Below are 22,747 nucleotides of genomic sequence, written 5' to 3'. Positions count from 1 at the left end.
TAATATTACTGGCTAGCTTACCTTCATATTTGATCCTCTCCTTCCTTATTTATCCCTTATTATCCTCTGTTTGTTTTTGTAGTCTTCCCAATCTTCTGATTTCCCAGTGCTCTTGGCCACTTTATAGGTGCTCTCTTTTCCTGTGATACATTTCCTGACTTCCTTTGTCAGCCATGTCTGTGTAATCTACACCACCCCCCTCACCGGATATCTTTCTTTTCTTTGGGATGAACCTCTGTACTGTATCCTCAATTACACCACCCAGAAACTCCTGCCATTGTTGCTCTCCTGTTTTCCCCACTAGTCTCTGCTTCCAGTCAATTTTTGTCAGTTCCTCTCTCATGCCCCTGTAATTACTTTTATTTAACTGTAACACCAATACATCCAACTTTGCCTTCTCTCTTTCAAACTGCAGACTGACTCTACCATATTATGATTGCTGCCTCCTAAGTGTTCCCTTACTTTAAGATCTTTTATAAAGTCTGGTTCATTACATAGCACTAAGTCTAGAATAGCCTGCTCCAAATTGTGGGCTCCATCACAAGCTGTTCCAAAAAGACATTCTGTAAGCATTCCATGAATTCCCATTCTTTGAATCCACCGGCAACATTATTCACCCAGTCCATTCATATATTGAAGTCCCCCATGATCATCCTGGTGAATACACAATGTATGTTTCCTTTCACGTTAATCTTGTCTCTGTAATAGATTACAGAAAACTGCACACCTTGTAGCCGAACCAATATTAGTAGCTGATTCGTGAGTACACAGTTGTGAATAACACAGGCCATTTAGCCTAACTGCTCAGTGCTGGTGCCTATGGTCTGCTTGAAGCCGATCCCACATTGCCTGATTTCACCCAACAGAATGTCCTTCCCTTCTCTCTCATTGTTTTACCCAGGTTGTCTTAATAGTAACGGTCTTTCCAGTGGTCATCCCTCATTCAGCCTTTCAGTGGAGGATGAAGGATAAGTAGGGTAGGAGGATATGGCTGCAGTCTGCTCACTCATATATCACTGCCCCTTGCCTATCCTCAGTAATCTACCGGGTTTATTTATGACTGTTTTATATTCATGGTCCCAGAAGTGGAAATATCTCCAAATAGTTGACCCTATCAAATTTCTTCAGAGAGCTGTAGAGCTCATGTGGGTTGACTGTGTCGAGAAAAGAGTCCCAGAGCTCAATATTACCATCTCTCTCAGGAAGATTTGCAGGTAAACAGGTTTCACTGACAGCAACAGGAAATGGTACCTCCTTCTTCTGCATAAACCAGAGTGGACACTGGGCCTCCCAATCCTGCCTGATATCGAGCGTACACTGAGATCCTGTACAGAAGCAGGGGATACAGAAGACCTGAAAAGAAAACAGGCTATCAGTGCTCAGGAACAAGCCTGCACAAGCAGACGTGAATTGAGTTCAGCATGCACACCATTGAGAGAATGGAACCATCACTTGCTCGCTTCTGTCCCAGTCTTGTTTTGTAAGCATAGGATTAGATACAGAGTAGAAGAGAAAATGAGGTCTGCAGATGCTGGAGATCGGAGATGGAAATGTGTTGCTGGAGAAGCGCAGCAGGTCAGGCAGCATTCTAGGGAACAGGAGAATCGACGTTTCGGTCTTTCCTGAAGAAGGGCTAATGCCCGAAACGTCGATTCTCCTGTTCCCTAGAATGCTGCCTGACCTGCTGCGCTTCTCCAGCAACACATTTCCATCTTAGATACAGAGTAAACATTCTCGCTACACTTTCCCATTAAAAACTCCCAAGACAGAAACAGCTAGGGGTTAGATACAGATCAAAGCTACCTCTACACTGTCCCTATCAAACACTCCCAGGACTGGTACAGCAGGAGTTAGATCCAGAGCAAAGCTGCCTCTACACTGTCACCATCAAACACTTCCAGGCTGGTACTAACAGGGGGTTAGATATAGAGCAAAGCTTTGTCCATTCTTTTCAACTGAAAGTATAGTTATCTCTACTCTTTGTCTGGAGACTCACTGAAGATGTTACGTAGTATGGTGACGAAACATCCGAAAATGAATCTTCCAGCTCAGTGAGCCAACCTACATCCAGTAAAGCTCTGTCAAAACTGTCCCTATCAAACAATCCCAGAACAGAGACACCACAAGACGAGATAAAGAGTAAAACTCTCCCTACACTTGGATTAAATTAGAGATTAATCAGTAGCAATTTCATGCTGTGGTTACTTGGCTGCTGGGACATGACACAGACTGATAAACTCATTTCACATTTTTATCCTGTCAGTCTATGCTTGCTTAAAAATCTGCACCAGCTTACACTTACCTTCCACTAAGGTTACACACACATTCGCTGCTGGTATTTTTTTCCAGTTGAGTGTATACTCTGAATTTACCGGCATTTTATACCATTCCACCACAAACTCTTCAGGAGTTGCATTGGCTGGTGGCTCCCAAAACACCTGTACTGAGCGGTTCCTGCTGTGAACTGTCATATTGAATGGTGGCGGAAAGCCTGATCAAAATAAGCAATACAAATAAGTTCACTTTGGAATTCTAGCTGACACCCTGCTCCCACCCCCACCATCCCACTCCACTAAATTCCTTGCCCCTATGAAGGTGCATGGCTCAGTCTCATGGTGCTGCTGTGATTGTCTGTTATATGCAGCGTGCAACGGAACCAGTGGATATACTTGCAACCACTGTTTGTCATATTCACTTTTACTGGTATCTGAAACTCCATGTGTAGAGGGAAATGTAGTGCATGTTTGTCATGGTGTAGTGATAATACACTGGTGTTAGTGATCTAGCTAATGGTCTGGGGACATGGGTTTTAATCCCATCATGGCAGTGCAGTTGACTCTTAACAGCCCTGTGAATTTTCCTTGGAAAACCACTGTGTTCAAGGGCGGTTTGGAATGGTAATAATCACCCCCATGCCATGAAAGAATAAAAGCAGGTACAATTTCTTATACACGTGTGCAAGAGGCAGTGATGTGTACACAACTACTGTTCTCTCAACACATTTAAATAGGCCTTTGATATCTGTTTGAGGTACAGTTCACCCTGCGCACTGTGTACATCTCTGTGTTTATGTTTACCTGCTATGAGGTTGAGTATGGCTGGCTGAGTTGCTCCAACAGAGTTGTGTGCAGTGACGTTCACCCATTGAGTGGTCCTTGGAAGGTTGAGACTACAGCAGGCAGTCGATGATATTGCTTCCTCTGTTGTCATTTCTCTGTAGACCACTGAGTATTTCTGAATTATTCCTCTTGCTTGATGTTGTTCAAGACGCTGCAAACCCACACCCCCCAAATAAATTATCATACTTGGATCTAGTGATGGGTTTGAATGTTGGAAGTTAGAAATTCATGTGTTTGAGTTAGAGAAGGGTCAGAAGGATGAGATGTTCAAATCTTGAATGAGAAATGGAGTTTGAGGAGCTGAATGCTTTAAGCCAGTGTCTGTGTTTGGACAGGTATCAGAGATCAGAGTGACAGGTAGAATGTGCAGCCATTGCCATGTGATCCACATGGTGAAATGTTGGAGAAATCAGAGCTGGAAGGAATTAAGCCACATCCAATGGCACACACAGCAGCTCAGATAGAGTCACCTCAGTAAACCATGAAAATATTGTTGGGTGTAGCTGAGGGAGGTGGGGAATTAGACTGGGACCTTCAGAAAATCAGGAAGAGTGATGATTGATAGACGAAGCAGAGTATTAACATATGTCTGGGTAAGTCTAGAATTATTGGAACAGAAGTGAATCATGAAGGTCAGTACAGTTGGAGATTTGAGGGCATTAGCCAAGGACACAGTCTGAGAGCTGATTAGTAGCTGTAGTAGCAGAACACAGACAGACTTGCAGGGTTTCTCAAGCAACAGATTACCAAAGAACATAGACCACGTCAAATGTAACCCAGACGGTGATATGATATTGAACATTTTCTCTAGCAATGTGAACTTCCAGACTGGGAGATTTGAGCAGCCCAGAGTTCCTTCTACTTTAGGAGAAAGTGAGGTCTGCAGATGCTGGAGATCAGAGCTGAAGATGTGTTGCTGGAAAAGCGCAGCAGGTCAGGCAGCATCCAAGGAGCAGGAGAATCGACATTTCGGGCATAAGCCCTTTTCCAAGAATGAGGAAAGTGTGCCAAGCAGGCTAAGATAAAAGGTAGGGAGGAGGGATTTGGGGGAGGGGCGTTGGAAATGCGAAAGGTGGAAGGAGGTTAAGGTGAGGGTGATAATGTGAAGGTGATAGGCCGGAGTGGGGGTGGGGGCAGAGAGGTCAGGAAGAAGATTGCAGGTTAGGAAGGTGGTGCTGAGCTCGAGGGTTGGGACTGAGACAAGGTGGGGGGAGGGGAAATGAGGAAACTGGAGAAATCTGAGTTCATCCCTTGTGGTTGGAGGGTTCCGAGGCGGAAGATGAGGCGCTCTTCCTCCAGCCGTCGTGTTGCTATGGTCTGGCGATGGAGGAGTCCAAGGACCTGCATGTCCTTGGTAGAGGGGGAGTTGAAGTGTGAGCCACGGGGCGGTTGGGTTGGTTGGTGCGGGTGTCCCAGAGGTGTTCTCTGAAACGTTCCGCAAGTAGGCGGCCTGTCTCCCCAATATAGAGGAGGCCACATCGGGTGCAGCGGATGCAGTAAATGGTGTGTGTGGAGGTGCAGGTGAATTTGTGGTGAATATGGAAGGATCCCTTGGGGCCTTGGAGGGAAGTGTGGGCACAAGTTTTGCATTTCTTGCGGTTGCAGGGGAAGATGCCAGGAGTGGAGGTTGGGTTGGTGGGGGGTGTGGATCTGACGAGGGAGTCACGGAGGGAGTGGTCTTTTCGGAACACTGATAGGGGAGGGGAGGGAAATATATCCCTGGTGGTGGAGTCCATTTGGAGGTGGCGGAAATGACGAAGGATGATACGATGTATATGGAGGGTGGTAGGTGAGAACCAGTGGGGTTCTGTCCTGGTGGCGATTGGAGGGGCGGGGCTCAAGGGCGGAGGAGTGGGAAGTGGAGGAGTTGCGGTGGAGAGCATCGTTGATCACGTATGGGGGAAAATTGCGGTCTTTGAAGAAGGAGGGCATCTGGGTTCGGTATTGGAACTGGTCCTCACGCTCCCACACAGTCCCCACACTCACACAGAGTCCATGCACTCTCACACAGTCCCCACGCTCCCATACAGTCCCCACACTCCCACACAGTCCCCATGCTCCCATATGGTCCACACACTCCCACACAGTCCCCACAGTCCCACAAAGTCAATACACTCCCCCACAGTCTCACACAGTCCATTCACTCCCACACAGTCCTTACACTCCCACAGACTCCCCACGCTCCCACACAGTTCCCACGCTCCCACAGAGTCCAGACACTCCCACACAGTCCCCACGCTCCAACACAATCCCCACGTTCCCACACAGTTCCCACACACCCACACAATCCATACACTTCCACACAGTCCCCACACTCCCACACAATCCCCACGCTCCCACAGTCCATACGCTCCCTCACAGTCCCAACACTTCCACACAGTCCCCACACTTCCACACAGTCCATACGCTCCCACACAGTCCCCACGCTTCCAGACAGTCCCCAGACTCCCGCACAGTCCACACGCTCCCGCACAGTCCCCACGCTCCTGAACAGTCCATGCACTCCCACACAGTCCCCACGCTCCCACACAGTCCCCACGCTCTCACACAGTCCCCACTCTCTCACACAGTCCATACACTCCCACACAGTCCACACGCTCTCACACAGTCCCCACGCTCTCACACAGTCCATACACTCCCACACAGTCCCCACGCTTCCAGACAGTCCCCAGAGTCCTGCACAGTCCATGCACTCCCATACAGTCCCCACACTCCCGCACAGTCCCCACGCTCCCGCACAGTCCATGCATTCCCACACAGTCCCCATGCTCCCACACAGTCCCCATGCTCCCACACAGTCCCCACGCTCCCACACAGTCCCCACGCTCTCACACAGTCCCCACGCTCTCACACAGTCCCCACGCTCTCACACAGTCCCCACGCTCTCACACAGTCCCCACGGTCTCATACAGTTCCCACACTACCACACAGTCCATACATTCCCACACAGTCCATACATTCCCACAAAGTCTCCATGCTCCCACACAAGCCCCACGCTCCCACACTCCCACACTGTCCATACACTCCCACACAGTCCCCACACTCCCACACAATCCATAAACTCCCATACAGTCCCCACGCTCACACGCAGTCCCCACACTCCAACACAGTCCATACACTCCCATACAGTCCCCACGCTCCCACAGTCCCCACACTTCCACACAGTCCCCAGACTCCCGCACAGTCCCCACACTCCAACACAGTCCATACACTCCCACACAGTCCCCATGCTCCCACAGTCCCCATGCTCCCACACAGTCCATACACTCCCACACATCCCCACGCTCCCACACAAACCATGCACTCCCACACAGTCCCCACGCTCTCGCACAGTCCCCACGCTCTCGCACAGTCCCCACGCTCACGCACAGTCCCCACGCTCTCGCACAGTCCCCACGCTCTCGCACAGTCCCCACGCTCACGCACAGTCCCCACGCTCACGCACAGTCCCCACGCTCTCACACAGTCCATACACTCCCACACAGTCCCCACGCTCCCACACAGTCCCCACACTCCCACACATTCCATAAACCCTCACACAGACCCCACAGTCCCATACAGTCCCCACGCTCACATGCAGTCCCCACACGCCAACACAATCCCCACGCTCCCACACAGTCCTCACACACCCACATAGTCCATTCACTCCCCCACAGTCCATGCACTCCCACACAGTCTCCACGCTCCCAGACAGTCCATAAACTCCCACACAGTCCATACGCTCCCACACACTCCATACGCTCCCACACAGTCCCCACACTGTCCATACGCTCCCACACTGTCCATACGCTCCCACACTGTCCATACGCTCCCACACTGTCCATATGCTCCCACACAGTCCCAACACTCCCACACAGTCCATACACTCGCACACAGTCTCCACACTCCCACGGTGTCCATACACTCCCATGCTGTCCATACACTCCCACGCTGTCCATACACTCCCACACAGTCCCCACGCTCCCACACAATCCCCACGCTCCCACACTGTCCATACACTCCCACACTGTCCATACACTCCCACAAAGTCCCCACGCTCCCATACAATCCCCACACTCCCACACAGTCCCCACGCTCCCACACAGTCCCCACGCTCCCACACAATCCCCACATTCCCACACTGTCCATACACTCCCACACTGTCCATACACTCCCACAAAGTCCCCACGCTCCCACACAATCCCCACACTCTCACACAGTCCATATACTCCCACACAATCCCCATGCTCCCACACTGTCCATACACTCCCACACAGTCCCCACGCTCCCACACAATCCCCACACTCCCACACAGTCCATATACTCCCACACAGTCCATATACTCCCACACAGTACCCATGCTCCCACACAGTCCATGCACTCCCATACAGTCCCCACACTCCCACACAGTCCACACGCTCCCACACAGTCCCCACTCTCTCACACAGTTCCCACGCTGTCACACCGTCCCCATGCTACCACACAGTCCACACACTCCCACACAGTCCACACACTCCCACACAGTCCACACATTCCCACACAGTCCACACACTCCCACACAATCCCCACACTCCCACACAGTCTATAAACTCCCACACAGTCCCATACAGTTCCCACGCTCACACGCAGTTCCCACACTCACACTCAGTCCCCACACTCCAACACAATCCCCACGCTCCCACACAGTCCTCACATACCCACACAGTCCTCACACACCCACACAGTCCATACACTCCCACACAGTCCCCACACTCCAACATAGTCCATTCGCTCCCCCACAGTCCATGCACTCCCACACAGTCCATACACTCCCACACAGTCCATACACTCCCACACAGTCCATGCACTCCCACACAGTCCATGCACTCCCACACAGTCCATCCACTCCCACACAGTCCACACGCTCCCACACAGTCCACACGCTCCCACACAGTCCACACGCTCCCACACAGTCCACATACTCCCACACAGTCCCCACAAACCCACACACACACAGTCCACACGCTCTCACACAGTTCCCACGCTCCCACACAAGCCCCACGCTCCCACACAGTCCCCACACTCCCACAGAGTCCATACACTCACACACAGTCCCCCACACTCCCACACAGTCCATTCACTCCCATACAGTCCCCACACTCCCACAATATCCACACGCTCCCACACAGTTCTTACGCTACCACACAGTCCCCACACTCCCACACAGTCCCCACGCTCTCACACAGTCCCCACGCTCTCACACAGTCCCCACGCTCTCACACAGTCCCCACGCTCTCACACAGTCCCCACGCTCTCACACAGTTCCCACCCTCTCACACAGTTCCCACCCTCTCACACAGTTCCCACCCTCTCACACAGTTCCCACGCTCTCACACAGTCCCCACACTACCACACAGTCCATACAATCCCACACAGTCCCCACACAATCCCCATGCTCCCATACAGTCCACACAATCCCCACGCTCCCACACTGTCCATACACTCCCACACTGTCCATACACTCCCACAAAGTCCCCACGCTCCCATACAATCCCCACACTCCCACACAGTCCCCACGCTCCCACACAGTCCCCACGCTCCCACACAATCCCCACATTCCCACACTGTCCATACACTCCCACACTGTCCATACACTCCCACAAAGTCCCCACGCTCCCACACAATCCCCACACTCTCACACAGTCCATATACTCCCACACAATCCCCATGCTCCCACACTGTCCATACACTCCCACACAGTCCCCACACTCCCACACAATCCCCACACTCCCACACAGTCCATATACTCCCACACAGTCCATATACTCCCACACAGTACCCATGCTCCCACACAGTCCATGCACTCCCATACAGTCCCCACACTCCCACACAGTCCACACGCTCCCACACAGTCCCCACTCTCTCACACAGTTCCCACGCTGTCACACCGTCCCCATGCTACCACACAGTCCACACACTCCCACACAGTCCACACACTCCCACACAGTCCACACATTCCCACACAGTCCACACACTCCCACACAATCCCCACACTCCCACACAGTCTATAAACTCCCACACAGTCCCATACAGTTCCCACGCTCACACGCAGTTCCCACACTCACACTCAGTCCCCACACTCCAACACAATCCCCACGCTCCCACACAGTCCTCACATACCCACACAGTCCTCACACACCCACACAGTCCATACACTCCCACACAGTCCCCACACTCCAACATAGTCCATTCGCTCCCCCACAGTCCATGCACTCCCACACAGTCCATACACTCCCACACAGTCCATGCACTCCCACACAGTCCATGCACTCCCACACAGTCCATGCACTCCCACACAGTCCATCCACTCCCACACAGTCCACACGCTCCCACACAGTCCACACGCTCCCACACAGTCCACATACTCCCACACAGTCCCCACAAACCCACACACACACAGTCCACACGCTCTCACACAGTTCCCACGCTCCCACACAAGCCCCACGCTCCCACACAGTCCCCACACTCCCACAGAGTCCATACACTCACACACAGTCCCCCACACTCCCACACAGTCCATTCACTCCCATACAGTCCCCACACTCCCACAATATCCACACGCTCCCACACAGTTCTTACGCTACCACACAGTCCCCACACTCCCACACAGTCCCCACGCTCTCACACAGTCCCCACGCTCTCACACAGTCCCCACGCTCTCACACAGTTCCCACCCTCTCACACAGTTCCCACCCTCTCACACAGTTCCCACCCTCTCACACAGTTCCCACGCTCTCACACAGTCCCCACACTACCACACAGTCCATACAATCCCACACAGTCCCCACACAATCCCCATGCTCCCATACAGTCCACACAATCCCCACGCTCCCACACTGTCCATACACTCCCACACTGTCCATACACTCCCACAAAGTCCCCACGCTCCCATACAATCCCCACACTCCCACACAGTCCCCACGCTCCCACACAGTCCCCACGCTCCCACACAATCCCCACATTCCCACACTGTCCATACACTCCCACACTGTCCATACACTCCCACAAAGTCCCCACGCTCCCACACAATCCCCACACTCTCACACAGTCCATATACTCCCACACAATCCCCATGCTCCCACACTGTCCATACACTCCCACACAGTCCCCACACTCCCACACAATCCCCACACTCCCACACAGTCCATATACTCCCACACAGTCCAATATGGAAGGATCCCTTGGGGCCTTGGAGGGAAGTGTGGGCACAAGTTTTGCATTTCTTGCGGTTGCAGGGGAAGATGCCAGGAGTGGAGGTTGGGTTGGTGGGGGGTGTGGATCTGACGAGGGAGTCACGGAGGGAGTGGTCTTTTCGGAACACTGATAGGGGAGGGGAGGGAAATATATCCCTGGTGGTGGAGTCCATTTGGAGGTGGCGGAAATGACGAAGGATGATACGATGTATATGGAGGGTGGTAGGTGAGAACCAGTGGGGTTCTGTCCTGGTGGCGATTGGAGGGGCGGGGCTCAAGGGCGGAGGAGTGGGAAGTGGAGGAGTTGCGGTGGAGAGCATTGTTGATCACGTATGGGGGAAAATTGCGGTCTTTGAAGAAGGAGGGCATCTGGGTTCGGTATTGGAACTGGTCCTCACGCTCCCACACAGTCCCCACACTCACACAGAGTCCATGCACTCTCACACAGTCCCCACGCTCCCATACAGTCCCCACACTCCCACACAGTCCCCATGCTCCCACATGGTCCACACACTCCCACACAGTCCCCACAGTCCCACAAAGTCAATACACTCCCCCACAGTCTCACACAGTCCATTCACTCCCACACAGTCCTTACACTCCCACAGACTCCCCACGCTCCCACACAGTTCCCACGCTCCCACAGAGTCCAGACACTCCCACACAGTCCCCACGCTCCAACACAATCCCCACGTTCCCACACAGTTCCCACACACCCACACAATCCATACACTTCCACACAGTCCCCACACTCCCACACAATCCCCACGCTCCCACAGTCCATACGCTCCCTCACAGTCCCAACACTTCCACACAGTCCCCACACTTCCACACAGTCCATACGCTCCCACACAGTCCCCACGCTTCCAGACAGTCCCCAGACTCCCGCACAGTCCACACGCTCCCGCACAGTCCCCACGCTCCTGAACAGTCCATGCACTCCCACACAGTCCCCACGCTCCCACACAGTCCCCACGCTCCCACACAGTCCCCACGCTCTCACACAGTCCCCACTCTCTCACACAGTCCATACACTCCCACACAGTCCACACGCTCTCACACAGTCCCCACGCTCTCACACAGTCCATACACTCCCACACAGTCCCCACGCTTCCAGACAGTCCCCAGAGTCCTGCACAGTCCATGCACTCCCATACAGTCCCCACACTCCCGCACAGTCCCCACGCTCCCGCACAGTCCATGCATTCCCACACAGTCCCCATGCTCCCACACAGTCCCCATGCTCCCACACAGTCCCCACGCTCCCACACAGTCCCCACGCTCTCACACAGTCCCCACGCTCTCACACAGTCCCCACGCTCTCACACAGTCCCCACGCTCTCACACAGTCCCCACGGTCTCATACAGTTCCCACACTACCACACAGTCCATACATTCCCACACAGTCCATACATTCCCACAAAGTCTCCATGCTCCCACACAAGCCCCACGCTCCCACACTCCCACACTGTCCATACACTCCCACACAGTCCCCACACTCCCACACAATCCATAAACTCCCATACAGTCCCCACGCTCACACGCAGTCCCCACACTCCAACACAGTCCATACACTCCCATACAGTCCCCACGCTCCCACAGTCCCCACACTTCCACACAGTCCCCAGACTCCCGCACAGTCCCCACACTCCAACACAGTCCATACACTCCCACACAGTCCCCATGCTCCCACAGTCCCCATGCTCCCACACAGTCCATACACTCCCACACATCCCCACGCTCCCACACAAACCATGCACTCCCACACAGTCCCCACGCTCTCGCACAGTCCCCACGCTCTCGCACAGTCCCCACGCTCACGCACAGTCCCCACGCTCTCGCACAGTCCCCACGCTCTCGCACAGTCCCCACGCTCACGCACAGTCCCCACGCTCACGCACAGTCCCCACGCTCTCACACAGTCCATACACTCCCACACAGTCCCCACGCTCCCACACAGTCCCCACACTCCCACACATTCCATAAACCCTCACACAGACCCCACAGTCCCATACAGTCCCCACGCTCACATGCAGTCCCCACACGCCAACACAATCCCCACGCTCCCACACAGTCCTCACACACCCACATAGTCCATTCACTCCCCCACAGTCCATGCACTCCCACACAGTCTCCACGCTCCCAGACAGTCCATAAACTCCCACACAGTCCATACGCTCCCACACACTCCATACGCTCCCACACAGTCCCCACACTGTCCATACGCTCCCACACTGTCCATACGCTCCCACACTGTCCATACGCTCCCACACTGTCCATATGCTCCCACACAGTCCCAACACTCCCACACAGTCCATACACTCGCACACAGTCTCCACACTCCCACGGTGTCCATACACTCCCATGCTGTCCATACACTCCCACGCTGTCCATACACTCCCACACAGTCCCCACGCTCCCACACAATCCCCACGCTCCCACACTGTCCATACACTCCCACACTGTCCATACACTCCCACAAAGTCCCCACGCTCCCATACAATCCCCACACTCCCACACAGTCCCCACGCTCCCACACAGTCCCCACGCTCCCACACAATCCCCACATTCCCACACTGTCCATACACTCCCACACTGTCCATACACTCCCACAAAGTCCCCACGCTCCCACACAATCCCCACACTCTCACACAGTCCATATACTCCCACACAATCCCCATGCTCCCACACTGTCCATACACTCCCACACAGTCCCCACGCTCCCACACAATCCCCACACTCCCACACAGTCCATATACTCCCACACAGTCCATATACTCCCACACAGTACCCATGCTCCCACACAGTCCATGCACTCCCATACAGTCCCCACACTCCCACACAGTCCACACGCTCCCACACAGTCCCCACTCTCTCACACAGTTCCCACGCTGTCACACCGTCCCCATGCTACCACACAGTCCACACACTCCCACACAGTCCACACACTCCCACACAGTCCACACATTCCCACACAGTCCACACACTCCCACACAATCCCCACACTCCCACACAGTCTATAAACTCCCACACAGTCCCATACAGTTCCCACGCTCACACGCAGTTCCCACACTCACACTCAGTCCCCACACTCCAACACAATCCCCACGCTCCCACACAGTCCTCACATACCCACACAGTCCTCACACACCCACACAGTCCATACACTCCCACACAGTCCCCACACTCCAACATAGTCCATTCGCTCCCCCACAGTCCATGCACTCCCACACAGTCCATACACTCCCACACAGTCCATACACTCCCACACAGTCCATGCACTCCCACACAGTCCATGCACTCCCACACAGTCCATCCACTCCCACACAGTCCACACGCTCCCACACAGTCCACACGCTCCCACACAGTCCACACGCTCCCACACAGTCCACATACTCCCACACAGTCCCCACAAACCCACACACACACAGTCCACACGCTCTCACACAGTTCCCACGCTCCCACACAAGCCCCACGCTCCCACACAGTCCCCACACTCCCACAGAGTCCATACACTCACACACAGTCCCCCACACTCCCACACAGTCCATTCACTCCCATACAGTCCCCACACTCCCACAATATCCACACGCTCCCACACAGTTCTTACGCTACCACACAGTCCCCACACTCCCACACAGTCCCCACGCTCTCACACAGTCCCCACGCTCTCACACAGTCCCCACGCTCTCACACAGTCCCCACGCTCTCACACAGTCCCCACGCTCTCACACAGTTCCCACCCTCTCACACAGTTCCCACCCTCTCACACAATTCCCACCCTCTCACACAGTTCCCACGCTCTCACACAGTCCCCACACTACCACACAGTCCATACAATCCCACACAGTCCCCACACAATCCCCATGCTCCCATACAGTCCACACAATCCCCACGCTCCCACACTGTCCATACACTCCCACACTGTCCATACACTCCCACAAAGTCCCCACGCTCCCATACAATCCCCACACTCCCACACAGTCCCCACGCTCCCACACAGTCCCCACGCTCCCACACAATCCCCACATTCCCACACTGTCCATACACTCCCACACTGTCCATACACTCCCACAAAGTCCCCACGCTCCCACACAATCCCCACACTCTCACACAGTCCATATACTCCCACACAATCCCCATGCTCCCACACTGTCCATACACTCCCACACAGTCCCCACACTCCCACACAATCCCCACACTCCCACACAGTCCATATACTCCCACACAGTCCATATACTCCCACACAGTACCCATGCTCCCACACAGTCCATGCACTCCCATACAGTCCCCACACTCCCACACAGTCCACACGCTCCCACACAGTCCCCACTCTCTCACACAGTTCCCACGCTGTCACACCGTCCCCATGCTACCACACAGTCCACACACTCCCACACAGTCCACACACTCCCACACAGTCCACACATTCCCACACAGTCCACACACTCCCACACAATCCCCACACTCCCACACAGTCTATAAACTCCCACACAGTCCCATACAGTTCCCACGCTCACACGCAGTTCCCACACTCACACTCAGTCCCCACACTCCAACACAATCCCCACGCTCCCACACAGTCCTCACATACCCACACAGTCCTCACACACCCACACAGTCCATACACTCCCACACAGTCCCCACACTCCAACATAGTCCATTCGCTCCCCCACAGTCCATGCACTCCCACACAGTCCATACACTCCCACACAGTCCATGCACTCCCACACAGTCCATGCACTCCCACACAGTCCATGCACTCCCACACAGTCCATCCACTCCCACACAGTCCACACGCTCCCACACAGTCCACACGCTCCCACACAGTCCACATACTCCCACACAGTCCCCACAAACCCACACACACACAGTCCACACGCTCTCACACAGTTCCCACGCTCCCACACAAGCCCCACGCTCCCACACAGTCCCCACACTCCCACAGAGTCCATACACTCACACACAGTCCCCCACACTCCCACACAGTCCATTCACTCCCATACAGTCCCCACACTCCCACAATATCCACACGCTCCCACACAGTTCTTACGCTACCACACAGTCCCCACACTCCCACACAGTCCCCACGCTCTCACACAGTCCCCACGCTCTCACACAGTCCCCACGCTCTCACACAGTTCCCACCCTCTCACACAGTTCCCACCCTCTCACACAGTTCCCACCCTCTCACACAGTTCCCACGCTCTCACACAGTCCCCACACTACCACACAGTCCATACAATCCCACACAGTCCCCACACAATCCCCATGCTCCCATACAGTCCACACAATCCCCACACTCCCACAGTCCCCACACTTCCACACAGTCCCAGACTCCTGCACAGTCCCCACGCTCCCAGACAGTCCCCATTCTCCCAGACAGTCCCCACGCTCCCAGACAATCCCCACGCTCCCACACAGTCCCCACGCTCCCACACAGTCCATACACTCCTTCACTGTCCATACACTCCCACACAGTCCCCACGTTCCCACACAGTTCATACACTCGCACACAATCCCTATGCTCCCATACTGTCCATAACTCTCACACTGTCCATACACTCCCACACTGTCCATACACTCCCACACAGTCCCCACACTCCCACACAATCCCCACACTCCCACACAGTCCATTCACTCCCATACAGTCCCCACACTCCCACAATATCCACACGCTCCCACACAGTTCCCACCCTACCACACAGTTCCCACACTCCCACACAGTCCCCACCCTCTCACACAGTTCCCACCCTCTCACACAGTTCCCACGCTCTCACACAGTCCCCACACTACCACACAGTCCATACACTCCCACACAGTCCCCACACAATCCCCATGCTCCCACACAGTCCACACAATCCCCACACTCCCACAGTCCCCACACTTCCACACAGTCCCAGACTCCCGCACAGTCCCCATTCTCCCAGACAGTCCCCACGCTCCCAGACAATCCCCACGCTCCCACACAATCCCCACGGTCCCACACAGTCCCCACGCTCCCACACAGTCCATACACTCCTTCACTGTCCATACACTCCCACACAGTCCCCACGTTCCCACACAGTTCATACACTCGCACACAATCCCCACGCTCCCATACTGTCCATAACTCCCACACTGTCCATACACTCCCACACTGTCCATACACTCCCACACTGTCCATACACTCCCACACAGTCCCCACACTCCCACACAATCCCCACACTCCCACACAGTCCATACACTCGCACACAATCCCCACGCTCCCACACTGTCCATACACTCCCATACAATCCCCACGCTCCCACACAATCCCCACACTCTCACACAGTCCATATACTCCCACACAATCCCCATGCTCCCACACTGTCCATACACTCCCACACAGTCCCCACACTCCCACACAATCCCCACACTCCCACACAGTCCATATACTCCCACACAGTCCATATACTCCCACACAGTACCCATGCTCCCACACAGTCCATGCACTCCCATACAGTCCCCACACTCCCACACAGTCCACACGCTCCCACACAGTCCCCACTCTCTCACACAGTTCCCACGCTGTCACACCGTCCCCATGCTACCACACAGTCCACACACTCCCACACAGTCCACACACTCCCACACAATCCCCACACTCCCACACAGTCTATAAACTCCCACACAGTCCCATACAGTTCCCACGCTCACACGCAGTTCCCACACTCACACTCAGTCCCCACACTCCAACACAATCCCCACGCTCCCACACAGTCCTCACATACCCACACAGTCCTCACACACCCACACAGTCCATACACTCCCACACAGTCCCCACACTCCAACATAGTCCATTCGCTCCCCCACAGTCCATGCACTCCCACACAGTCCATACACTCCCACACAGTCCATGCACTCCCACACAGTCCATGCACTCCCACACAGTCCATGCACTCCCACACAGTCCATGCACTCCCACACAGTCCATCCACTCCCACACAGTCCACACGCTCCCACACAGTCCACACGCTCCCACACAGTCCACACAATCCCCACACTCCCACAGTCCCCACACTTCCACACAGTCCCAGACTCCCGCACAGTCCCCATTCTCCCAGACAGTCCCCATTCTCCCAGACAGTCCCCACGCTCCCAGACAATCCCCACGCTCCCACACAATCCCCACGGTCCCACACAGTCCCCACGCTCCCACACAGTCCATACACTCCTTCACTGTCCATACACTCCCACACAGTCCCCACGTTCCCACACAGTTCATACACTCGCACACAATCCCCACGCTCCCATACTGTCCATAACTCCCACACTGTCCATACACTCCCACACTGTCCATACACTCCCACACAGTCCCCACACTCCCACACAATCCCCACACTCCCACACAGTCCATACACTCGCACACAATCCCCACGCTCCCACACTGTCCATACACTCCCATACAATCCCCACGCTCCCACACAGTCCCCACACTCCCACACAATCCCCACGCTCCCACACAGTCCCCACACTCCCACACAGTCCATACACTCCCACACAGTCCCCACGCTCCCACACAGTCCCCACGCTCCTACACAGTCCCCACGCTCCCACACAGTCCCCACGCTACCACACAGTCCCCGCGCTCCCACACAGTCCCCACGCTCCCACACAGTTCCCACGCTCTCACACAGTTCCCATGCTCTCACACAGTCCCCACGCTACCACACAGTCCATACAGTCCCACACAGTCCCCACACTCCCACACAGTCCATACGCTCTCACACAGTCCCCACGCTACCACACAGTCCATACACTCCCATACAGTCCATAAACTCCTACACTGTCCTCAGTCCCATACAGTCCCCACGCTCACACGCAGTCCCCACACTCCAACACAGTCCATGCACTCTCTCACAGTCCATACGCTCTCTCACAGTCCATACGCTCCCCCACGTTCCCACGCAGTCCGTACACTCCCACGCAGTCCCCACGCTCCCACACAGTCCACACAGTCCCAACGCTCCGATACAGTCCATACACTGCCACACAGTCCCCATGCTCCCACACAGTCCCACACAGTCCATACACACCCGCACAGTACCTATGCTCCCGCATAGTCCATACACTCCCACACAGTCCCCACGCACCCACATAATCCATACACTCCTCCACTGTCCCCACGCTTCCACACTGTCCATACACTCCCACACAGTTCCCACGCTCTCATACAGTCCCCACACTCCCACACAGTCCCCTGACTCCCACACAGTCCATGCACTCCCATACAGTCCCCACACTCCCACAATGTCCATACGCTCCCACACAGTCTACACGCTCCCACACAGTCCCCACACTCCCACACAGTCTCCACGCTCTCACACAATTCCCACGCTCCCACACAATTCCCACGCTCCCACACAATCCCCACACTTCCACACAGTCCCCAGACTCCCACACAGTCCATACGCTCGCACACAGTCCCCACACTCCCACACAGTCCCCACACCATCTCACACAGTCGGCTCACACCCACACAGTCCCCTCACTCCCACACAGTCCCCACACCATCTCACACAGTCCCCTCACACCCACACAGTCCATGCACTCCCACACAGTCCCCTCACTCCCACACAGTCCATGCACTCCCACACAGTCCCCACGCTCCCACACAGTCCCCACGCTCCCACACAGTCCCCACGCTCTCACACAGTCCCCACGCTCTCACACAGTCCCCACGCTCCCACACAGTCCCCACGCTCCCACACAATTCCCACACTCCCGCACTATCCCCACACTTCCACACAGTCCCCACACTTCCACAGTCCCCAGACTCCCACACAGTCCCCACGCTCCCGCACGGTCCCCACGCTCACACACAGTTCCCACACTCCCACACAGTCCCCACACTCCCACACAATTCCCACACTCCCACACTATCCCCACACTTCCACACAGCCCCCACACTTCCACAGTCCCCAGACTCCTACAGTCCCCACGCTCCCGCACGGTCCCCATGCTCACACACAGTCCCCACGCTCCCACACTGTCCATATACTCCCACACTGTCCATACACTCACACACAGTCCCCACGCTCCCAGACAGTCCCCGCACTCCAACACAGTCCATGTACTCTCACACAGTCCATAAGCTCCCACACATTGCACACAGTCCCCACACTCCCACACAGTCCCCACACTCCCACACAGTCCCAACGCTCCCATGCAGTCCACACGCTCCCACACAGTCCAGACGCTCCCACACAGTCACCACACTCCGACACAGTCCATACACTCCCACAGTCCATACACTGCCAAACAGTCCCCACACACCCACACAGTCCATAAACTCCCACATAGTCCCCCCACCACGACACAGTCCGTACACTCACACACCCCGACACGGTCCATACACACACACCACGACACAGTCCGTACACACCCACACCCCGACACGGTCCGTACACACCCACACCCCGACACGGTCCGTACACACCCACACCCCGACACGGTCCGTACACACCCACACCCCGACACGGTCCGTACACACACTCACACCCCGACACGGTCCGTACACACCCACACCCCGACACGGTCCGTACACTCCCACACCCCGACACGGTCCGTACACTCCCACACCCCGACACGGTCCGTACACTCCCACACCCCGACACGGTCCGTACACACCCACACCCCGACACGGTCCGTACACTCCCACACCCCGACACGGTCCGTACACTCCCACACCCCGACACGGTCCGTACACACCCACACCCCGACACGGTCCGTACACACCCACACCCCGACACGGTCCGTACACTCCCACACCCCGACACGGTCCGTACACTCCCACACCCCGACACGGTCCGTACACACTCACACCCCGACACGGTCCGTACACACCCACACCCCGACACGGTCCGTACACACTCACACCCCGACACGGTCCGTACACACTCACACCCCGACACGGTCCGTACACACTCACACCCCGACACGGTCCGTACACACCCACACCCCGACACGGTCCGTACACACTCACACCCCGACACGGTCCGTACACTCTCACACCCTGACACAGTCCGTACACACTCACACCCCGACACGGTCCGTACACACTCACACCCCGACAGCGTCCGTACACACTCACACCCCGACACAGTCCATACACACTCACACCCCGACACAGTCCGTACACACCCACACCCCGACACGGTCCGTACACACCCACACCCCGACACGGTCCGTACACTCCCACACCCCGACACAGTCCGTACACTCCCACACCCCGACACGGTCCGTACACACCCACACCCCGACACAGTCCGTACACACTCACACCCCGACACGGTCCGTACACACTCACACCCCGACACAGTCCGTACACTCCCACACCCCGACACGGTCCGTACACACCCACACCCCGACACAGTCCGTACACACTCACACCCCGACACGGTCCGTACACACTCACACCCCGACACGGTCCGTACACTCCCACACCCCGACACAGTCCGTACACTCCCACACCCCGACACGGTCCGTACACACCCACACCCCGACACAGTCCGTACACACTCACACCCCGACACGGTCCGTACACACTCACACCCCGACACGGTCCGTACACACTCACACCCCGACACGGTCCGTACACACTCACACCCCGACACGGTCCGTACACACTCACACCCCGACACGGTCCGTACACACCCACACCCCGACACGGTCCGTACACACACACACCCCGACACAGTCCGTACACACTCACACCCCGACACGGTCCGTACACACCCACACCCCGACACGGTCCGTACACACTCACACCCCGACACGGTCCGTACACACTCACACCCCGACACGGTCCGTACACACTCACACCCCGACACGGTCCGTACACACTCACACCCCGACACGGTCCGTACACACCCACACCCCGACATGGTCCGTACACTCTCACACCCCGACACGGTCCGTACACTCTCACACCCCGACACGGTCCGTACACACTCACACCCCGACACGGTCCGTACACACCCACACCCCGACACGGTCCGTACACTCTCACACCCCGACACGGTCCGTACACACACCCCGACATGGTCCGTACACTCCCACACCCTGACACGGTCCGTACACACTCACACCCCGACACGGTCCGTACACACCCACACCCCGACACGGTCCGTACACTCCCACACCCCGACACGGTCCGTACACACCCACACCCCGACACGGTCCGTACACACCCACACCCCGACACGGTCCGTACACACCCACACCCCGACACGGTCCGTACACACCCACACCCCGACACGGTCCGTACACACCCACACCCCGACACGGTCCGTACACACCCACACCCCGACACGGTCCGTACACTCCCACACCCCGACACGGTCCGTACACACCCACACCCCGACACGGTCCGTACACACCCACACCCCGACACGGTCCGTACACACCCACACCCCGACACGGTCCGTACACTCTCACGCCCCAACACGGTCCGTACACACCCACACCCCGACACGGTCCGTACACACCCACACCCCGACACGGTCCGTACACACCCACACCCCGACACGGTCCGTACACACCCACACCCCGACACGGTCCGTACACACCCACACCCCGACACGGTCCGTACACACCCACACCCCGACACGGTCCGTACACACCCACACCCCGACACGGTCCGTACACACCCACACCCCGACACGGTCCGTACACACCCACACCCCGACACGGTCCGTACACACACACACCCCGACACGGTCCGTACACACTCACAGTCCGTACACACTCACACCCCGACACAGTCCGTACACACTCACACCCTGACACGGTCCGTACACACTCCCACACCCCGACACGGTCCGTACACACCCACACCCCGACACGGTCCGTACACACTCACACCCCGACACGGTCCGTACACACCCACACCCCGACACAGTCCGTACACACTCACACCCCGACACGGTCCGTACACACCCACACCTCGACACGGTCTGTACACACTCACACCCCGACACCGTCCGTACACACACTCACACCCCGACACGGTCCGTACACACACACACCCTGACACGGTCCGTACACTCTCACACCCCGACACGGTCCGTACACACACACACCCTGACACGGTCCGTACACTCTCACACCCCGACACGGTCCGTACACACCCACACCCCGACACGGTCCGTACACACACTCACACCCCGACACGTTCCGTACACACTCCCACACCCCGACACGGTCCGTACACACCCACACCCCGACACGGTCCGTACACACACCCACACCCCGACACGGTCCGTACACACTCACACCCCGACACGGTCCGTACACTCCCACACCCCGACACGGTCCGTACACTCCCACACCCCGACACGGTCCGTACACACTCACACCCCGACACGGTCCGTACACACTCACACCCCGACACAG

General features: G+C 56.3%; 1 protein-coding gene across 5 annotated transcripts in view; it reads right to left on the bottom strand.

Annotated features, from left to right (window-relative positions):
• Positions 1-22,747, bottom strand: part of LOC122552393 (interleukin-12 receptor subunit beta-2-like) — an 80,923-nt gene that overhangs the window by 17,567 nt on the left and 40,609 nt on the right. For 4 of the 5 annotated variants that reach the window (XM_087983495.1, XM_087983496.1, XM_087983499.1 and 1 more), the window contains 3 exons: positions 3,078-3,270; positions 2,303-2,491; positions 1,252-1,353 (listed from right to left, as the gene is read on the bottom strand). In XM_087983495.1, the coding sequence (XP_087839621.1) occupies positions 1,252-1,353; positions 2,303-2,491; positions 3,078-3,270 (484 nt within the window). The remainder of the gene's footprint in view (positions 1-1,251; positions 1,354-2,302; positions 2,492-3,077; positions 3,271-22,747) is intronic. The other variant, XM_087983497.1, reaches the window with a different exon arrangement.

The sequence above is a fragment of the Chiloscyllium plagiosum genome, unplaced genomic scaffold (assembly GCF_037043375.1).
Source record: "Chiloscyllium plagiosum isolate Xiang-an unplaced genomic scaffold, Cpla_swu_hap1 HiC_scaffold_45, whole genome shotgun sequence".
Classification (NCBI taxonomy): Eukaryota; Metazoa; Chordata; class Chondrichthyes; order Orectolobiformes; family Hemiscylliidae; genus Chiloscyllium; species Chiloscyllium plagiosum.
The sequence above is the reverse complement of the archived record's forward strand: the minus strand, read 5'-3'. Positions and strand labels throughout refer to the sequence as shown.